The 20,451-nt window shown below is 42.8% G+C and overlaps 1 protein-coding gene across 1 annotated transcript in view; it reads left to right on the top strand.

The window, feature by feature from the left end:
• Positions 1-20,451, top strand: part of LOC119740867 — a 191,326-nt gene that overhangs the window by 100,774 nt on the left and 70,101 nt on the right. The window contains exons 79-94 of the mRNA XM_038216324.1: positions 793-1,062; positions 1,655-1,909; positions 2,727-2,861; positions 3,818-3,973; positions 5,196-5,456; positions 6,357-6,626; positions 7,054-7,320; positions 9,210-9,497; positions 10,172-10,429; positions 11,856-12,140; positions 13,262-13,537; positions 15,042-15,308; positions 15,913-16,182; positions 17,569-17,853; positions 18,996-19,132; positions 19,932-20,067. Of these exons, the coding sequence (XP_038072252.1) occupies positions 793-1,062; positions 1,655-1,909; positions 2,727-2,861; positions 3,818-3,973; positions 5,196-5,456; positions 6,357-6,626; positions 7,054-7,320; positions 9,210-9,497; positions 10,172-10,429; positions 11,856-12,140; positions 13,262-13,537; positions 15,042-15,308; positions 15,913-16,182; positions 17,569-17,853; positions 18,996-19,132; positions 19,932-20,067 (3,816 nt within the window). The remainder of the gene's footprint in view (positions 1-792; positions 1,063-1,654; positions 1,910-2,726; positions 2,862-3,817; positions 3,974-5,195; positions 5,457-6,356; positions 6,627-7,053; positions 7,321-9,209; positions 9,498-10,171; positions 10,430-11,855; positions 12,141-13,261; positions 13,538-15,041; positions 15,309-15,912; positions 16,183-17,568; positions 17,854-18,995; positions 19,133-19,931; positions 20,068-20,451) is intronic.

Below are 20,451 nucleotides of genomic sequence, written 5' to 3'. Positions count from 1 at the left end.
TTTGATATGTTAACATAAATATCGGAACGGTGAAATCGGAGTGCTGGCCAGTGTACGGTCAGAGTGGTCTGATTTTTTAGCGCACATCTCTCCAATCTGTACGTCCAATGGCCCGAAGATCCGGTGAACCGTTAAAATTGGAAAGATATGCGACGGGCTTAACCTTAGATACACATTAACTCCCAACATGACGTCTATACAGCTCCCTCATAACTATTTTATGAAGCTAATGAGCCAAAATATTGCTTAGTAAATTTATGTGATAAGCCAAAGTCGGCTGAGAACCAGTCACAGGCAACTGCAATCATACGACGTTTCGGCCGGTTACCCATTTTTGCTGAGCATATATTTTATGTGCTAACCGAGTTAATTTTTGTATTTGGCATCCTATCATGACATTGGTACCCTGTGGATTCTCAACAGCATCCACTAAGGGATCTGCATTATCCACAAGTTGTTTCACTGTGTTCTTGTCATATCATTGAAGCCACTTTCCTCCACAAACACAACCAATTCAACCATTTCTTTTTACCAACAAAGCCCAATCCACACACATCAACCGCAACCATAACATCCACAAAGGACCAATTCAGTGCATCACCAATAGCCTCTAATGAAATTCAACCATTTCTTCTCATCCACAGCACCCAATCCACACACATCAACCACGACCATATCAACTACAGTCTTCACAAGCCATTCAAAACATTTCCAAGAGTTCACAATCTTTCCATATCCACAACATCCACTAATGACCAATTCAACGCATCTCCTCCTCTTTCTCATCAACAGAGCCCAACGCTCCACCGAGCATCACCGAAGTCAGCACCACCCAGACCATGATCGCCTTCGAGTGGGGCTCGGCAACCGGTGCCTTTGACGAGTACAAGGTGTACTTCTTCACCGGTTCCCAGCCCGAGGAGCTGCACGAGACCTTGCCGAGGACGGACATCCGGTCCATGATCGACGAACTGAACCCGGACACCGACTACACCGTCCGCGTCTACACGATTGTAGGAGACGGAGTCAGAAGCCAACCTGCCGAAAAGATCATCAGAACAAGTATGGTGCTCGTTACAATTGTTTCAGAATTTCACATGCAAAAGATTCTCAAATTATGCATCAAGTATAAACAAAGCAACTCCAGATACCCGACATTGTTTGTAGCTTGACCAAAAAATTTGTTGAGCCGCAAAAGAGAAATCTCTCGGAATAGGCACTCCCTTTGTTTGATATTGTGATATGCCCCTAAACTCCAGCCCTGGGTTGACTTACTTAGGATGTTGCCGTCCAGTGTCTCCATGGTACCTGGCCCCGCTACCTGGAGCAAAACCATAAGCGTAAAAGTAATTTTTATGCTTTGGTTTTTGCCGCTGGGGGTCCCCCCCCCCCCCCCCCCTCAGCGACGGGCCTGGTTTACACTTGTAGCAACTGTGAGATGCTGGCGCTTTCCTTAAAAAAATACGAACAAGCAAAAACGAACAAACAAAAAGTTGGCAAACTGGGGGGGGGGGGGGGGGGTGTCCCCTTGCCCCCTCCCCGCCACCCTTCCTTTGGATACACCACTGATGACTACTAAAAATGATTGAAATTTCCACTTGATGCTAATTCTCTTCTCGGGTAATAATCTGCGTTCGCCTTGTTTCATTTGCAGATGATGACATACTCCAGTTCTCCAAGTTGAACGATCGCACCGTCCGGGTCACCTGGAATGCCCACAACACCGGCGCTGATTTTGACCACTACGAAGTGACTTACACTCCGCCTGATGGCACCCTAGGGTCGATCGTAGCCAAGAGTATTCAACTGTTAAACCTTACTCCAGGACAGAAGTATGTGGTCCGATTGTACCAGGTTTTGAACAACGATGTCAACAGGCAGCTCATCGCTACTGCCACGTACATATTGCGTAAGTATCTAGCCCCGGAATCTGTCAATGTAATGTCTCATGAAGCACCTGCAGGGGATTTAACGAAACAGTGCGTAACTTACGCCATGCGTAGGACTTGCTCAACAAATCTGTCGTGCAGCTGCGCAGTGAATATTTTTCGATTTCACGAAATTTTGCCTAGCTGCCCAACGCTTGAAATAATCTAAACATCTTGAACAGCTTTTATGAGGGCTGTTCGTGTGTGATTTTGTTCAATCACAAAACAGTCGTTGAATCACCTCAGCCCGCCGTTAAGAAAAAGGTTTTGTCCGGCTTTCTTCGGAATCGTAGGGGCCACTGAAATAGCAATTCATTTACTGCAAACACATAGCTGTGGGTGTCTTGTATCAACCTTCATATGTTGTGCAGTGACAGACTCCACAATGATCACGATCTGCTGGTAAAATAGGTAAAATGATTGCACAAGTTGCGCCATAGTTTGTGACGTAAGTCGTTGACTTATGCATTTTGAAACTTTCGTGAAATGTGTCATGACTGAAATGTTGTGCAGCACAAAGTGTTGCGCAAAGAACACAATAAATTGCAGCGCAAGCGGAGCTACGACATTGCGTAAAGATTTCTGAAATTGGCTGCTGAGCCCAATTTTGTAGAGCTGCCAGGCAGAAAATGGTGCTTAGCAAATTTATGTCTTTAGCAAAAAAATCAGCGGGAGTCAGTTACAAGCAATATGAATAGTATGTTTTTTGGCTAGTGATGTGTCTTTGTTAGGCAAGAGTTTTTTTTAGCTTAGTAAGTTTCTGTGCTTAGCGATATTCTCCTTCCATTCTTTCTCCAGCTCCTGTGGCTCCAACTATACAGACACCGATTGTGACTCCGAGTGGAGTCGTTATCAACTTGACGCCATTCTCTCCGGGAACCTTCAACAACCTCGTAGCCACAGTCACACCTTCTACATCCGGAGCCGGTGCAGGTAAAAACTGTGGCTGCGTCCGAAAACTCACGTCTGGGGCTTTGACTAGGTCTTTGATAATTAAAACTACGTGGGAAAATTGCTGACAAATTGCACAGCCGTAGCTCTAAACAGCCGTTTTAAACCCAGCCCATTTTGCCATGTCTTTGATCTTTAATCTTCTGCCGTTTCCCTATATTTTGCCAATCTCTGGTAGTTGTTAACTTAAGGATTTTTGACCCAAAAAACTATAGAAAACCAGAATTTCTGTATTCTTTCCACTGAGTCAGTGGTGTGTTTTGATGGGGGTATTTCTGAAAAGGTAACACAATTTTGTTTTCTTTAAATATATTTTAAACCAGACAGAAAGGGAGATCTTGCTCAATTTGATAGTTTATGTAACCGATGTTGATTTACTTTATATACAGGGTGGTGCAAAAGAAGGAAACCCACTTTTGACAGGAATTTTAACCTACTTTCTTAACTTATTTGAACTGTTTTTGTATAATGTAGTGAAGTATAGCTCTTCAACCATACGTGGTGAACAAAATCTTTCAAAAAAATCACAAGAATAGTGTTATTATGCTAATTTCAATACAAGTCACCAAAATCACTGTTGTCCGCATGTAAGTCTAGTGTAGTGCGTTTTGTCTTCAAATCAAGCTCCGGAGCTCAGTCAAGCAAATGGAATAAAGTCTTCCGTGGACAAAAAGGTTTGGCACATGAAATTTGTAAACTACCATATCTCAGAGACAAAATATGCATTAGCGATCATTTTTTTGTCACTTGTGTTTAAAGATCAATATTTCAATACCATTAAATTGAATTTTTGAAATATGCTCAACAAGTAGGTGGAAATTGCTGTCAAAAGGGGGTTTCCTTCTTTTTGCACCACCCTGTATACATGTAGTCCACTTAAAGCATTGACAGAAACAACCGACACATTTTTTGTTTCCTTCTTTTTTCTTTCCCTTTAGGAAATGCACAGCCTGTAGAAATCACACTGCAGCCTGACGCCTGCCCGCAAGTGGTCATCACCGGTCTTGAGCCCGGCTGCACCTACGTAATTTCCATTGTTCTGCTGTCAGGGCGCCTGACTACCTCCCAGGCGGTCACCCGGACCATCACGACTCGTGAGTCTTGGGCCAAGTTCGGGCAAGGACCATTAGTCGACTAGTGGTTGATTTGTGACGTACCTTACGCCTGCGCACTAATAGCAAAGTGCGAACGTCTCTAGTCAAATGCTGGTCAAAATGTCATTGCAAAACGCCTGGATCCTGGCTCCCTGCTGTACGTTATGAATGCGCGCGGCTATGGTTACCAGCCAAGCAACCAACCCCAGTAGGTTGGTTCCAAATAGTCGACTAGCGTAGTTAACCATCGTCGACTAGACAGAGTTTGGGCGAGCGTTAGTCGACCAATGGTTAACTATAGTCCTTGCGCGAACTTGCCCATATTCTGTAGTAATTTGGTATGAATCATGGAAATGGTTGAGCAAGTTTGAGCCAGGACCAGTGACAAAAGCTTGGTTAATTCTTGACCCTTCTTATGCCAACCCAAGAAATAATAAAATGTGAGCGATCCCTTGTTGAACTGCATGCTGTAAAATGTGCCGCTATTGATAAATAACGATAAGACCCATGGGCCCAATTTCACGGCGCTGGTAAGCACACGATTTTCTTCTAACAGAGCCTCCGTCTATTTCATGGAGACCGTAAGCATAAGCACAGCAAAAGGCACGCTTACTTCAGAGGACAAATTTGCTTAACTTAGTGACGTAACAATAGAAATCTCCATGCACGCGTGACCCTTAGCACACACACGCCGTGAAATAGTGCTTAAGGTTAGCACATTTTTCTGCTATGCTAAACACAACTTTTCTGCTAACTGTTAAGCAGCGCCGTGGGCCCAATATCATGGCTCTGCTAACCACAGAATTCCACGCTTACGATCACCATTTTGTGCTAACCGCGCTAGCAGAAAAATTATGTGCTAACCCTGTAAGCACAGAATCCTTAGTTACGGGATGCACGCATGCGCAGAAGCCAAAATTCCTTTCTAACATGTGAAATACGCTTACTGTAAGCACAGAATTGTCTACTATAGTAAGCAGGTATTTTGTCGCTAACTGTAAGCAGAGCCAAGAAATTGGGCCCTGGTCCTAAATAGTTTGAGTTCGATGAAGATTTAAGCAATGTCAACCATAGTTCATACTCGGTGAAATTTCTTTTCAAATTTGTTGTATTCTTTGACATCAGAAGTGACAATCAGTGAGTCAGTCAGTCAACTAGAACCTTACGCTAGCCCTCTGGGACCAGCAAAAGCTAAACCCACTGTACTTGTCTTTCCTCTCAGTTCCACTTGATCCGGGTCAAGTCTACGTGGACGAGGTGACCGAAAACTCCATCCGTATCCTGTGGGGAGAGTTCACTGGCGATTTCCTCAATTACTTCATTTTGGCCAGCCTTGCCCAGTCCAGCGTTCCGGTGTTTAACCAGAATGTTCCAAAGACCACCAATTCCATCGTGATCGGGAACAGTCTGGTTCCGGCCACCGAGTACGAGATCACAGTGCGACCTGTAGGTCTCACCGGCACCACCTTGACCCAGTACACTAGTAAGTATTAGAAGAATCCGAACACGTAATCACTGTTACACTTGCATGCACAGTCCGCCTTTAATGGCGAAAGCATTGTGCAAAGCTAATGCCCCGTAGCGGATTATCCCAACAACAGCTGGCATAATGCTTTTCGCCATTGAAGGGGCCTCCAGCACAGAATTGACAGCGTGCCTGACTGAGTTGGCTTATAAATTTGCTGGGCATGGCAAAAGTTTCACTCATCTGAAATGACATGTGATGTACGTAGATTGTTTTTGTTTTTTAAGCTGAGTTTTGACTGAGAACCTAAATTTGCTTAGAATTTTTTTTGAGGTAATCACAGAATAAATTCCTCGCTTAGCAAATAATGGGCCACAAACCAGACAAAACCACTTGTTGTACAATGATTATGGCTGGTGCCAGTTGATTTGATTCCGAGCACCTTAGGTTTACTAAGCGTTTTTTTCTGATAAGCAGCTTGGAGCACATGGGCCGTTACGAATTCTGCATTGAACTATTGCTGTGATGGGATAGAACACACATGGCCCACATTTCTCAGGCATTTTGTAGTGGAAATATGCTGAGCTCTGAAATTATTTGCTTAGCGAAAAAAACACAGCCTACCAGCCAAACTGTCATGCAATATGCATAGCCTGCGACTGGTTCCCATCTGATTCATGGTTAGCGCACAAATTTACAGCTCACAAAATTCAGTCCATCTCGACCTTCATCTGTAGCCATTACTTATTTCCACAGTTCAAAAACAGATTTTATAATATGACATGACAAAAACTCCAAAACGTGGAAACTACAATTTTTTCCCCACTTGTGAATCTATTATCCAATGCCACCAGAGGCTGCCTTAGTTTTTTTGAAAGCATCCGTAAACAATTTTTAAAATTTCAATTCCCCATACAGAACCTCCGCAACCCAACGGACTCTACTTCTTGGGCCGCGGAACCAACGGTACCAGCGTGACACTAGGCTGGGGCGAGGTGGACCCACCACACCAGTATCTGGTCTGCTACTTACCCAACGGTCTACCCGCTACTGCAGTCGACGGAGACAACTCTCAGGAACTGATGTCTCTGGATCCGTCTGTGGAGTACACTATCAGCGTCTCCTCCTATGCTGGAGCTGGTGCTAGTTTGGTACAGAGCGGGAAGGTCACACGTTACCTGCGCTTGGGTAAGATGTTAGGCTGTAACCACTCCCACTATCATTGTCGTCGTTGTCATTATCTTTGTGTCATTATTGTCATTGTCAATATCTTCATCATAACAGTTCCTTTTTCAATTTTTTTTTTGATTTGCTGGTAATGAATACGAAGCATTCTTCAAAGTGAAAAGAGCAGTTTAATTAAGAATCCTGAAGAAACCTAGAAGGAGAAGAAACGATGAAGAAATGTTCAGTTGTAGATGTTGGAGGAAATCCCCCCAAAAATAATTAAGGGAAAACCATTGGCATCAGGTAGGGACTGAAAAATCGCAATTTACATATCGGCTTGGTTCGGAGTCGAACCCGGTCCACAGAGATGGAAGTTTAAGAAAGTTAAGAAGCCAAACTGACTCCTCAGCATATACATTCAGCCCTATATTTATTTCATTGCACCCAGATGACGGCCTGCCAGGAGATATCAACGTCACCGACGTGACGACCACGAGTATCTCAGTCAGTTGGACCATGTCGAACTTGCCGGTAACCTACCGCGTCGAGATCAAACAGCCGTCCGCATCAAGCCCCCTGCAGTCTTATTTCGTTGGCGCTGACGGACCATTCGAGTACAACTTCCAGAGCTTGAATCCCGGCGTGGAGTACCAGGTCAATGTGTTCTTCACCGGGACGAACCCGTTGGTCATCAGATCTGTGACACAGCGAACAAGTAAGATTTGTTGTCTAGAGTTCTTAGCACAGATGTTGTTTCCTTGTCTGTAGATGAACAGCAGTAATATTGAGACACGCAACTTTTCCTTGGATCAGCGGATTACCTCATTTTTTCACTTCACACTTATGCCATTAAAAATTAAAAAACACTGTATATAGTCTGTTAAAGCTTAAAATGTTCCATTTTTTTTTAATGAGCAGTTGCATACGTGAATAATCACAGTTTGATCCATAAAGCCTTTATTCTGTTAAGTGAAGGGTGTACATCATTTTACGGCTAATCATCAGGCCTTTAACAATTTCCTGATATCCCATCAGCATCCTGAGGTCAGTTGTTGCCATTTTGCACAACCTAAGAACAAACGGCTTAGGACAATGTCTTCATTGGCGAAACTTTTCTCAGACAATTTTCATTGTGCAAACTTTGTTGGAGGGCCATTCAATGGAAAATGAGCCTGATGTCACACACGTAGCATACACCTTGTTTCCCCAGTAAAATGAAACTTTCAGATAATTTGTTAAAAAAACAACTTCCAAATAATACATTTCAAAATGCTTCCAAATGTCACAAGATTTTACCAGTTACTTCCAGTAAAGTGACAACCTATTGAAAAAATCCACCACAAAGCCACTCTCTGTCATTGTGAGTTGACTTGTGAGTTGACTTGTGATTTGACTTGTTGACTTCAAATTATCTGTCACAAAGCCATTCCTTATCATTGTTCATAACCTTGTTGTGAAGACTTGTGACTTGAGTTGACTTGTGATTTGACCTAAGATTTGACTTGAAATTGACTTGTGATTTACTTATGATTGACCTGTTGACTTGCGATTTGACTTGTGATTGATTTGTGATTAGGGTGAACCCCAGGAACCGGTTCCAGATTATGGGATCGGGTACCCGTAACCAACTTGACATGTTACTCAATAACTTCTCAGACAATGAAAAAGAAAGGTTTCCATATCGTTTGTAACACTTGCGAAAAATGCAACTTGGAGCTACATGCAGGCCCATTGATCTCACTGTACACACTTGTATCGTGCTGTATCGACTCACCAATGTGGTAGTATTATCTTGCAGACTTTTATGGAAAATAAAGAGAACGCCATGGTCCAGTGGTTATGGTGTTTGACTCATGTACGAAGGTGCTTGGGTTCGAACCTTACCAGGAACATGGTGTTTGTGCCCTTGGGCAAGACACTTAACTACAATTGCTCCTCTCCACCCAGGAGTATAAATGGGTACCTGTGAGGGTCGAGGACCGATTGAGCGCTGATATCGGCTGCCGCGTGGTCCCATGGCCTGATGAACAGGAATTAATTGTAAAGTGCTTTGAGATTGTTGATATGATGGAAAGCGCTATGTAAGCACAATTATTATAAAATCTGTACAGCAATTTCTGAGATTTAAAATTTTTGGTTGGTTTCTTTAACCGGTAGCCGGGTACCAGTGTTTTTTCTCAATCGGGTACCGGAGTCCCATACTACCCATAAATGCACACCCCCTATTTGTAATTGACTTCAGATTAACCATGCACGCAACTTTTCCTGGGATCCGCTGATTTCCTTGTTTTTCTGCTTCTCATGAACAGGGGTGTGAAATCTCAGCTTTAAAGTTGGTTTCAGCTTTTTTTTTGTTTTGGATGTCAGCTTTTTTCCTTCACTTGCTGTGTACAAAAGCATAGGAGATTTCTAAAGTTCAGCCTTTTCTACACCTTTCTCAGCTGTTTTCAGCTATTCTTATCAGTGGTTACTCGCACCCCTGCATGAATGGCATTACAAATTGAAAGACACTGTACAAAGTCTTGTGGGGTTAGGTATTTCCTCATTTTTTTCCCCTCCAAATTCCCAGTAGATTACAACCCTGTTGTTTCCCCTTATTTACAGAGCCTAACCAGCCTGGCACAGTCACCCCCATCAACATCGACTCCCTCTCGATCCAAGTAGTCTGGCAGCCGGCGTCTGGCGAATTCAACGTCTACCGTATCTATGTCAAGGACGAAGACACCCCAGGAGCCACACGAAAGCTAGCCGGCTCGGTTCCCCGCACCCAGACCCAGTTCACTGTAGAGGACTTACAGCCGGCTACCAGTTACACAATCGGTGTGACTACAGAGAGTGGTATGGTCGGGAGTCTGTCGGAGAGTGAGCCACGAGAACTCCTATCGGCCACAAGTAAGTACAGTTTCTAGCCTGTCACCAAAAAAAAGGTGGTTTATTTATGCAATAGAGTTCAAATTTCAAAGCTCATTTTTCTTCAAGTCAAAAATATTATCAATGAGCACAATTTACACTTGTGGAGGTTGTATTTTGCGATTTTATATTTACTGTATTCAGTGCATTTTATTTTCAAACTGCAGCAGTTACAAAAAATTGCACATAAAGAAATGCAGAATGAACAGCATATTTAAAATTCTGATTTTTTTTTGGGGGGGGGGGGGCAAACTGTGAAAAAATCCCTAATTTTATGTAAAATTGCATTGCACAATTATACCGAACATTCCTGAATTCTTCAGAACACACATTCCCATTACCCATTTGTCTCACTGCTTACGCTTCTCAACTGCATTTGCGTCCAGATGGCAAAAAAAGCTTATTTTATAAACATACAAATCTCATACTGTACTTTATATATTGACGTTGTGGGGGGGTTTGTTGATAAGTGAGCAGTTTGCAACTGTCTATTTTTGGGGTCAAACTTCGGATTTAGGATGACAGCAACAGGTAAGAACAAAAAATACCGAAATCTGGCAAAAACTTGAATGAGGCTTTTAATAAAAGTAAAGGGTCTTTATTCCAACTGGTTACTGATTGTAAGATGATTTTGGTGTCTTTTCAATTTTCACCAGGTGATATCGGAGAATGCGACATCCTCATCGTATCAGTCACCACGGTAACCCTCTCAGTGGAATGGGGCATCTGTCAGGGCGCTTCGTTGTATTACCTAGACATTACCCCGCGTCCGGTCGGTTTCAGTCAGATGGCATTCCTCAGTACATCACCTCGCGAACACACCTTCTCTGGCCTGACGCCGGCTACGAAGTACACCGCCTTGTTGCGCATTGTAAATAATGGGGAGCCAGTCAGCACGACAACCGCCTACACAGGTAAGGATTCAGGTTTTCGAGGCATGGATATCAGTTTATATCTCCGTTTATATTTGGTATTGTTTTGTTACCAGGAGACAGAAGTGAGCCATTATTCTAAGAAAATCTTTAAGCAAAAAGTGCCAAAAAATTGTTTGAAGTTAAAGCAAATTCAAGAATTTCTTTCGGATGATCCATTCTGCAGCTTGATTTTGAATAGAGACACTATTTTTTAATCAAGATGCTGAGTTCAGTATTCTCTGTGAGAAAACTTTGTGTGATCAAAAAAAGTGCCAAAAAGTTGTTTTAAGTTAAAGCAAAATCAAGAATTTCTTTCGGATGATCCATTCTGCAGCTTGAAGTTGAATGGAGACACTATTTTTTAATCAAGATGCTGAGTTCAGTATTCTCTGTGAGAAAACTTTGTGTGATCAAAATGTCAAGCAGTTCGGAGATATGACAGTTATAACGTTTGGTGTGTAAAATGCTGTGGCCTCGTAATGCGGAGCTATTAGTTTAAGATCTGTGGGTACTCCTGCAGTATGCAGGTTGTGGGTTCAAGTCCAGCCTGAGGTTGTGGTACTTGTGTCCTTGGGCAAGACACTTTATCACTATTTTCTTGTTTTTACCCAGGAGTAAAATGGTTAGCTGTGTAGGCAGAGGTGGTTATTGTGGTTGAAGTAACTCTTTTTGCCTGGAGAAAAAAAGTGGCTGCATTGCACTATATACTCCCAATGGGGCTGAGATTGTATAAGAATGTTATATGGGCCCAATCTTCACGGGTAACAAAAAATGTCAAGTGCTTTGAACTTTGTTAAAAGCGTTGTATAAATAGCCATGCAATGTAATTTTTAATGCAGTTCTTGAAAATGCACCTTTGTGTCCCATTTTAACCATATTTTAATTATTATCTTGCCATTTTTCAAAGGTGTTTCGATACCTTTTTGATTGTTATGCTAATGTGAATTTCCATATTCATGAGCAAAACTGTGATGTCATTTCAGTGATAAGCTTCAACGTTGCAGTTATTTCAGCACCAAAAGTTGCCAGAATTTTGCATAGTTTTGCTGTCGTCAATTTTTTGTTCTTTGGTGATTCTTTGTTGTTTCAGTACATGGCAGTAAGTCTCAGAGGAAAGTTTCTCACCGATGTTTTCAATGAGCAAATGTTTAGGTTCACAATTTGAACAGAAAACCCCCCAAATTGAGCAGTGTCTTCCTGAAATGACATCACAGCAACAGCGCCCCATTTATCTGGAAAAGCATGAACAATTTAAAATGTTTAAAGATGCGCACTTTTTCAGTACAATACAATTAATCAAAAAGGGATGTCACAGTTTCCATACAATTAAAAGGACTTACATGTACAAAGTTCTACAAAACAAGTTCTTCAGAAAAATTCACTATATGGACCCTTTAGAAATGATCTGTTTCTGTTTCGTCCAAAGTTCCAACCGCACCAACTCTGATGATCAGTCAAAGTCCCACATCTCTGGGCTTGACCTGGACTTCCAAGCCCCACCTGTCATCAGACATTTACCTAGCCAGACCCGGTGACGCGTCCCCCACGCTGGTCCAGCATCTGTTCCCAGGTCCAGTCACTGCTGGTATCCGTCAGTTCACCATCCCGGATCTGCTACCGGCGACGCAGTACGTAGTCAGCGTGACTAACACTGCAGGGACCGGGCAGTCTGCGGTTACCGGTGAACCGACAGAACGGACTGTGCCCACAGGTAGTTATTGGGAAACTTTCATATGTATTTGTTTATGAATAAAGAGGTTTTTTCAAAACACAGTTTGGAGAGTAAAATGTAAAGCATCTAGCCAATGCTAGCAAGTGGCCCATTTTAAGAGAGTTTTATCTTACCATATCTGCAAAAATCCTTTTCCAACTTGAGCAAAACAAAATCACACCATCTCAACCTCGAAATTGTTTTACAGCATTTCCGTGGTGAACGCTACTTTGTCACAAACGTCAACAAAAGTTCTGCAGTTTTTTTGGGTGGTGGTGCTAAAATTACTGCACGTGAATAAGAAGTCATGGACTTATAAAATTTGGTTTCTTATAACCAGAACCACTGTATGTTGATTTAACCACTTCGTGTTTCAATTTTCGCAAATGGCAACATCTTTCAGCCAACTTCTGATGTACAGCCGAACGTCACAAATACTGATTCAAAGAGTAATTTCAACAGTATTTGTATGATATTTCCTGCCGAAATCTCATATGTTTCAATACTCCAGGGGGTTTGCACTGGAGTGTAAATTGTCAAACAATGGGCTGTGCACAACGGCCAATCAAGATCAACACACGGTCCACCTCCTTCACGAACTTTGTGTGTTTGTACACAAGGCACAAGGGATTAGCGTGTTTAGACGTCACCTGGAGGCGAGTCTAGGCAGTCTTGACGTCTTAACCTGTCAGCCGTGCCTGTGTATAAAAACAGCCAGTGCATTTTATCACGTCCTCTGACGCAAACTGATTAATCATGGTTTATGACAAATGAAAACACCAACCTAAACTTTAAAAAAAGTGAACCCCAAATCAAAAAAAAAGTTAAGCCAGCATTGTGAAAGTTCAACACAAAACGTTACAAGTTGGCCGTGTCTGAGAATAGTCAGTATGTGTTCCAACATGATCAGTTGTTGTATGTATGGCCAGTAATTTATGCCTTTACTCAGACACACTAATTTTACAACTGTTGCACTAGTAACTCTAACTAAGCGATCTCGTTGCTTATGTTTCTTAGCAGGACATACCTTAATTTCTCCCCATCTGTGAGTAAAATGGGTACCTGTGTCAGAATGAGGTTCTTAAACTATTTTTTTTTTTGAATTTTTTTCTTTCTCTCAGGTTTCTTAGGAGCAGGAATGCTGCAAGTTCAATCCTGCCGGGCGACCGAAGTGACGTTAGTCTGGTCCCAGCCTCCGAGGGACGACTTCAGTGGGTATATCATTTCGACCAGTCCGGCACCTGGACCCCCTCAGCAGGATGTGCAGTTTGTACCCAGAGCCAACGAGACCGTCACTATCACCAACCTCTCTCCCGGAACGACGTACACCTTCACGCTCTCCCTCAGACTGACAGACAATACGAACATGGAGCTGGATACCGCGACAAAAACCACAAGTACGATTTGTTGTTTTATCCGAAAGTTACAGTTTGAGATCACCCAGGGTCTGTTAACCTTGAAACTCTGCACTTACAGTCAGTGTTCTGATAAAGTGCTGGCAAAGACATAACATAAGTGTTGTTATTAGAAAAACCCTTTGCTACCTTGAAATCAGCCATTCATCAGCACACAATTTTCTGCTATACTTAGTGACGATTCTTTAATCACAGTAAGTACAGTCAAGAAACTGAGCTCAGTTCATTTTCAAGAAGTGGAAGGAAAACTTGCTGGGTAATATTCTTGGGGAAACCCACGCAATAAGGGTGGAACTGTAAACCACATATCAGGTTGGTTGGATTAGAATCCTGTCTAGCAGAGATGAACAGCAGGGCAAATGTGACTAGATCCAATGACATGCATCTTTAGGGCATATTTTGTTCACGATAATAAGGGAATAAATGTGTGCTCCGGAGGTTTTTATCACTCGTTTAATACCGCTTAGAGTCTGGGTGCTGATAATTACCCGAGCCGGAGGCGAGGGTAATTATCAGCACCCAGACTCTAAGCGGTATTAAACGAGTGATAAATACCGACCGAGCACATATTTATTCCCATTCATAAATACCTTATCCGTAAAAAAAATTCAAATAATTCGTTCAAAAAATCCCGATTTTGTTCAACAAGTTCACTTCATGCTTTTTGAAACATCCCTCTAGCAAAATAATGGAGTGTTCAGCTGGCGAGTAAGATGTAAACAACCCTTTTATGGAGATTGACGCGCGCGTAACATGTTCTGCGCGATGTCACGCAGAACGCACCTGGGGCGTTGCGTTTTGAATTTAGAACTATAAAATTCTGACTCGCTTGTAGTGTTGCGCATGCCTACGTGAGGATTGTGAACGTTCAACCAATGAAACGGTAAGAGGCACTGGATTTTTAGGAGTCCACATTTTATTGTGACACTGGAAAAGTGTTTAAGACCAGCTAGCCATGTCTTTATCATCCGTTTAATACCGGCCACGTGACGGGCTCTCGACCAATAGGAATAGCTAAACTGTCTGAGGTATTTATGAATAATGTTTTAAGTTGCAGAAGAACTAGAAAACTCTGCTTGTGAGTTTGATTTTAGCACTTGATGCTTGCAGATAATTATGTGGGCACAAAAAAGTTGACAATTTTTGTCGAATTTTATAGTGTGAGATTTGTGAAAAGGCCTAAAAGCGGACAGGAGTGTTTGTGAAATAATTATGGGACGATTTGCCCAATCCACATGTTCAGGTTTTTTTGTGTTGGGTCAGTTTTTTGTCGGGTCGGGTCGGGACGGATTTTGGACATTCAGATTGATTTTGGTTTGGTTTCGGTTCAGATTCGGTTTATATCTATGATATTTTGAGTTGTTATGGCCTGGTCAACCCAACCAAACCCGATGCACAACATTATTTCAAGCTGATTCGTCATTTATGCATGAAGCACGATTTACCACACTAACTTTTGACCTTAATGCATATTTTTTTCCCTCAGAGTTATACCCTCCATTCCAACTTCAATCCGGCGTGATCACGACATCCTCCATTGAGCTTCAGTGGATCCTACCACTCCTCGGAGACCCAGAAGCCTTCTTCCTATCCTACGATCCATCCATCGTCTCTCTACCGATCATCCTGGATCCAGACAGCACGTCCTACACGGTGACGGAACTGAACCCATACACTGAGTACACCTTCCTGCTGACGTCAAACTCTATCGCTGCCGGGGAGAGTGAGCCGGTCCAAGTGACTGCAAGAACAGGTTTGTAGTCCATTCAATATTGGATTTTTGTTTTAAAAAACACTGTATACTCTGTGTTGTCCCGAGTGATTATGAGTCAAAATTTACAGAGTACTAGGGTGGAACTCGAACCCACGACCTCCTGCGTACTAGTGCAGACAGCGGACCCTTATATGCTCAGTGGATGAAAAGTAGGTCTCTCTGTGGAGAGATTCCCCTGTTATTGACAGTGGCATGACAGGGTCTAGTTTTCAGGAGGCACTAGTGGCTAGAGGCTCTCCTTTTACTCAGTAGGGTTAAATATACTACACAGATTTTCTTTGCCAATTCTGGGAGGGGGGGGGGGGCCACAGGAGCTAAATTGCATGGAGCTGCTAGGCAGAAAATTATTCTTCGCAAATGTTGTCACCGACACCACGAACTGACACTCATATATGTGTGAGTACCCGGCACGTGCACGTACTTTCCAGAACCGCGCTATTTTTGTTTTCACGAACTGACACCCAGCACTGCATGCACGCACACTCCATACATTTTCGTTTTCACGAATTGAAACCGACCAGTAAAAAGGTTTTCTATTGAATATTTGCTTAAGTCCTGAATGGCTATTTTCCCTTGACCACAGCCCAAGCTACCATCGGAGAGATCATCATCCTCGACTCCACACCGACGTCCATCACACTGACCGTTGGCCGTGCCAACGACAACACGGCCTTCACCTCCTACCAAGTGACCGCTACGGATCAGGACGGTGTGGAAGCAGCCCAAGCGTCCATCTTCCCTACCGACCCGGACCTGCGCGTGGAACTGACCGGTCTGCAATCAGCCACCCTGTATGACGTCGGCGTCCTGTTGGTTGGATCTGAAATACAACGATCGACTAGGCATCTGACCAGTAAGCTTCATATCCCACACACATTTAACTCATTAGCACCTGTAATACATTGTATTACATTGTATTACATTGTATTACATTGTATTACATTGTATTACATTGTATTACGTTGTATTACATTGTATTCATTCCCTAATGCATCCATAAAACCATGCAGTGCTTGGGCAGTTTTAGACAGTACAGGGAGTAGCAGGCAGGGTGGTTTGGGGCAGTACAGGGATTTATGCTGTGGCTCAAAAAGTCCCATTCGTCCATGGTGAATGGGATTTGCTATTCAACAGTCAGGATCATCGTTGTGCCATGTCACGGTATTTGTGTGCAAATGCATGCTGGTGTGCGCGTTGAGCCTTTTGCGTAGCACGTATTGTGCCCAAGAGCCAGTAGCTACATAGTTGGGTTCAAACATTTTGTGAAGAGGTGGTTTGGAAGGGAGAAATGCATTTTCCCACCAATTTTGTATTGAAATAGAAATTCATTTTAACTGTTAATCAAATGACAAGGATCTATATGTCAGTTATATAAAACAAATATTGAGTGGTTTAAATTGTGAAATTGGAGGACTATTATCACTTGGTAAAATCTGGACTTTTCATTTCACAAGGCGAAGAAAGTCCAGATTTTACCTTGCGATAATATTCCTCCCATTCCACTCTGAGCCACTCAGTATGTGTATACTATTCAATGTAACTGACTAATAGTGTGGAAATAAATGTTTTCTTGAATAGAACGCATTGCGCAGTGTGGAAAATGTTCATTAAGCAAGTTGACGCTCAAAATGCCGATGCACGTGGCTGGTCTGTAGGAAATGACGTCATTGGAGAGAGACCTATTGTGATTTTATTTTCAAAGAATCCGCAAAGGGAAACTGACTAGGGCCATTAATCCTCTCTGAGTGATCCTTGTTTGCAACTTTCCCAGGTACGCAGCAACAATGCTTATGTTGCTACTTGCCAGCATCGTGACTTAGGGCGTGATCCCTGGCTACATGGCATATACAGGCTTATATGGCTACTGACTAGCGCCCCTTGAACAAAGACATTGACGAAATGGGGAGCCGCCAACAAAGGGCTGGACAGCTCAGTTGGTAGAGCGCTGGAACGACAGTCTGGAGGTCTAGGTTCAAACCCCACTCCAGTCAATTTCTTTGTTCAGCCTTAAAATATCGATCTATGTTGGTGTCTTTTCCTAACAGCTTTGGCATCCTCCAGTGCAGGATTGGCATATCTGACAGACTGGTCCAAAGGTTTTAAGAGGATTCAGTCCCTCTTTGTTATTTTGTAACAGTTGCAGAGAGGGAGTTAGGTCTCTCGAAGCACCATCTGTACTGTTCATGCACAGCATCCATAGCAAATGTTAAGACTCATGTTTTTTCCCACTCATTTATAGGCCCATACCCAGCCAACAGCGTGAATGTCCTCAGCCCGACGACACTATCACTGGGTGTCATGTGGAGTAGATCAGGAAGCGACGTCACCTACTACGAGATCTACTCCAAGAGGGGTGCTGATGCTCCTAGCGTCTACCATGGGAGGGTCTTGCCGAGTAGTCCGTTGGCATTCACGGTCTCTGGCCTCAACCCAGGCACCCAATATTTCATTGATGTTGTTGCCGTTGTTAGTATCGACGGTATCACAGAGAAGAGCGAGCCCGTCCAGGGAACGGGAACCACGAGTAAGTGACGCTGCCAAAAAATTAGGGTATTCATTGACTCACTTTGAGTCTTGCGTCTTGAGTCACTCACTTTCGGTTCTAAGTCTTGAGTCACTCACTGTTATATCTGGGCATGGTAGTAACACTCTTTTAATTCTGAGTCTTGAGTCACACACTTTTTTTTTGAGTCTTGAGTCACACTTTTATTTCTGAGTCTTGAACCACTCATACGAGTCTTGAGTCACTCAAATTAACTCCTGAGGCTTGAGTCACTAACTTAGACTCCTAAGTCTTAGGTCATATCATTTGAGTCCATGAGTCTTGAGTCACTTATTTTGGGTCCTGAGTCTTGAGTCACTCACTTTAAGTCCTGACCCATGAGTCACTCACTTTGAGTCCCGAGTCGCTCATTTTTAGTCCTGAGTCTTGAGTCACTCACTTTGAGTCCTGGGTCTTGAGTTGTTCGCTTTGAGTCCTGGGTCTTGAGTCGCTCACTTTGAGTCCTGGGTCTTGAGTCGCTCACTTTGAGTCCTGAGTATTGCATCACTCATGCTGAGTCCTGCATCCTGAGTCACTGACTGTGAGTCCTGTGCCTTGAGTCACTCACTGTGAGTCTCAAGTAAAAATCAGCAGAGAACCTGTCACAGGCAATTAATATTAATGTAGACTATTTCGGCAAACAAAATTAGAAGCCATTTTTCAGGTAAACCACTTTCACGCGCAATTCTCATGCATTCTTAAAGATGAGGCGTGCACACAATGTGGTAACCCAAGCTGAGCATGAACATGGTTCCACGTCAAATTATGGCTTCAGGTTTTGTTCACCGTATTAGTCTATACATCAGGTTTGGAGTTAAGGCTGGTGACCTCTTTTCTGAGAAAGCATTTCTGTCAGCTGGGAAAATATCTGTGCTTAGCACGAATGGCAACATGCGAACCTCTCTAGTCAACCAGTGTTCAAAGCGTCACATGAAAGTTCATATTCTTTAATCCCTGCTGTGCATTTTAATGTGCATGGTTATTATAACCAGCGATGTGACCGACCTCGGTAGGCTGAACTCAAGGCAGACTAGTTCAGCTAGCCTAGGTTCAAATAGATCAATCTCAAACTATACTTTATGACCACTTTGCTCCAAGTGTCTGACATTAGTATTTTTTTTTAGCTGCACTGGCTCCAGAGCAGTTGTCGTTCCGCAACATTGAGGAGACGTCTGTGGAGGTCTTGTGGGGTGAGACTGGGCACCCTAACGCTGTGAGTTACTTGGTCACCCTGGATCCTGGAGATACCAACAATATGAGGGTGAGTTTGCAAGTATTCTGGTGAAAATAACTCATCACAGTGTTAGAGCAGTGTTTTCGAGTTGTTGTTTAAAATAAGGAACAGTTGCATATTACGTTGACATATCGTGCCAGTTTGCCTAAAGGGAATATGCAACTTTTGCTTTTGCTGCAATTTTCAGAAATGGATGGATTTGGGGGGTTAGTGTTCGTAGATGCTGGAAAAACCAAGAAAAACAATCGTGTTCCTGTAGTCTGGGTGCCTGACCCCACGTAAGATGAAACAGAGCAATTTATAGACGTCGGGGAATTGTAAGGTCAGGGAACCAGTCTAGCTGGCTTGTACCCGTTGATAGGTTCGTAATCGATTGTAAACAAAATGCAGACTAACTAAATTTAGTAAATTGGGGGCAGTATATGAAAAAAAACCAGTTTTTTTTCCAACACTGGTGCCATTATTTTACAGGATGCTTTAGACTGTCATTCACTAACAGTCCAATAAGGTATTTCGTAATAATTTGTTAGTTTTGTTTTTTGATGTTTGCAAATTTTGTATATTCCCTTTTGAGTTGACACAATTTTACGAATATGTTTTTGCAACTTTGTTGACTGTTGCCACAACTTGTTTATTTCATTTGAATCCCAGTTGATCTAATGGAAGGTCTTCGCTACCTTGGGGCCAATTATCACAATTTCAATTATCTGAACTTCTGGAACCGTTGTCACAACTTTATGGACAATTGTCACAATTAGACATTCGTCACAACTTTATGGACAGTTGTCAAATATTTATGTTTCTTGGAATGCGGTGCGATTTGCAGGCTGCTACCAAACTGGTCGACGAGGAGCCGGTGTTGCTGTTTACCAACCTCATCCCTGGTACTCTGTACAACGTCACCCTCCGAGTTACAATCACTGGGGGCGATGACCGGACCACAGAAAGCAACTTCAGAACAAGTAGGTTGATATATATGGGTCATTTTATAAACTTGGGGTCCACTTTTTTTCCTGTCCCTGTTGCATCTGACATCTATGATTGTATAATTCTTATGCACTCCTTCATGCAGTCATCCTCCAAGAGAGAATGAATAGCAGACTATGACCCATATTCAATATTGAGTGTCGCACAACTTCATATTTGTGTGATTTTCTATAGTGCCATCTGCTCTTCCGATACGGAGTCAGTAGGCCTTTGGTTGACAATTTACCACAAAGGCCACGTCCAAAACAAATTGTCCGGAACTACGGTTATGTCACAAAAAAGAAAGTCCACACTCATTGGAGGGGTCATAATTTTGAATCTGATCGCCTTATGGTTACGTCATTTATGTAGACCTTTGG

This window comes from Patiria miniata, unplaced genomic scaffold (assembly GCF_015706575.1).
Source record: "Patiria miniata isolate m_02_andy unplaced genomic scaffold, ASM1570657v1 HiC_scaffold_5, whole genome shotgun sequence".
NCBI classification, from domain to species: domain Eukaryota; kingdom Metazoa; phylum Echinodermata; class Asteroidea; order Valvatida; family Asterinidae; genus Patiria; species Patiria miniata.
Note: the sequence above shows the minus strand (reverse complement) of the source record. Positions and strands in the feature narration are given on the sequence as shown.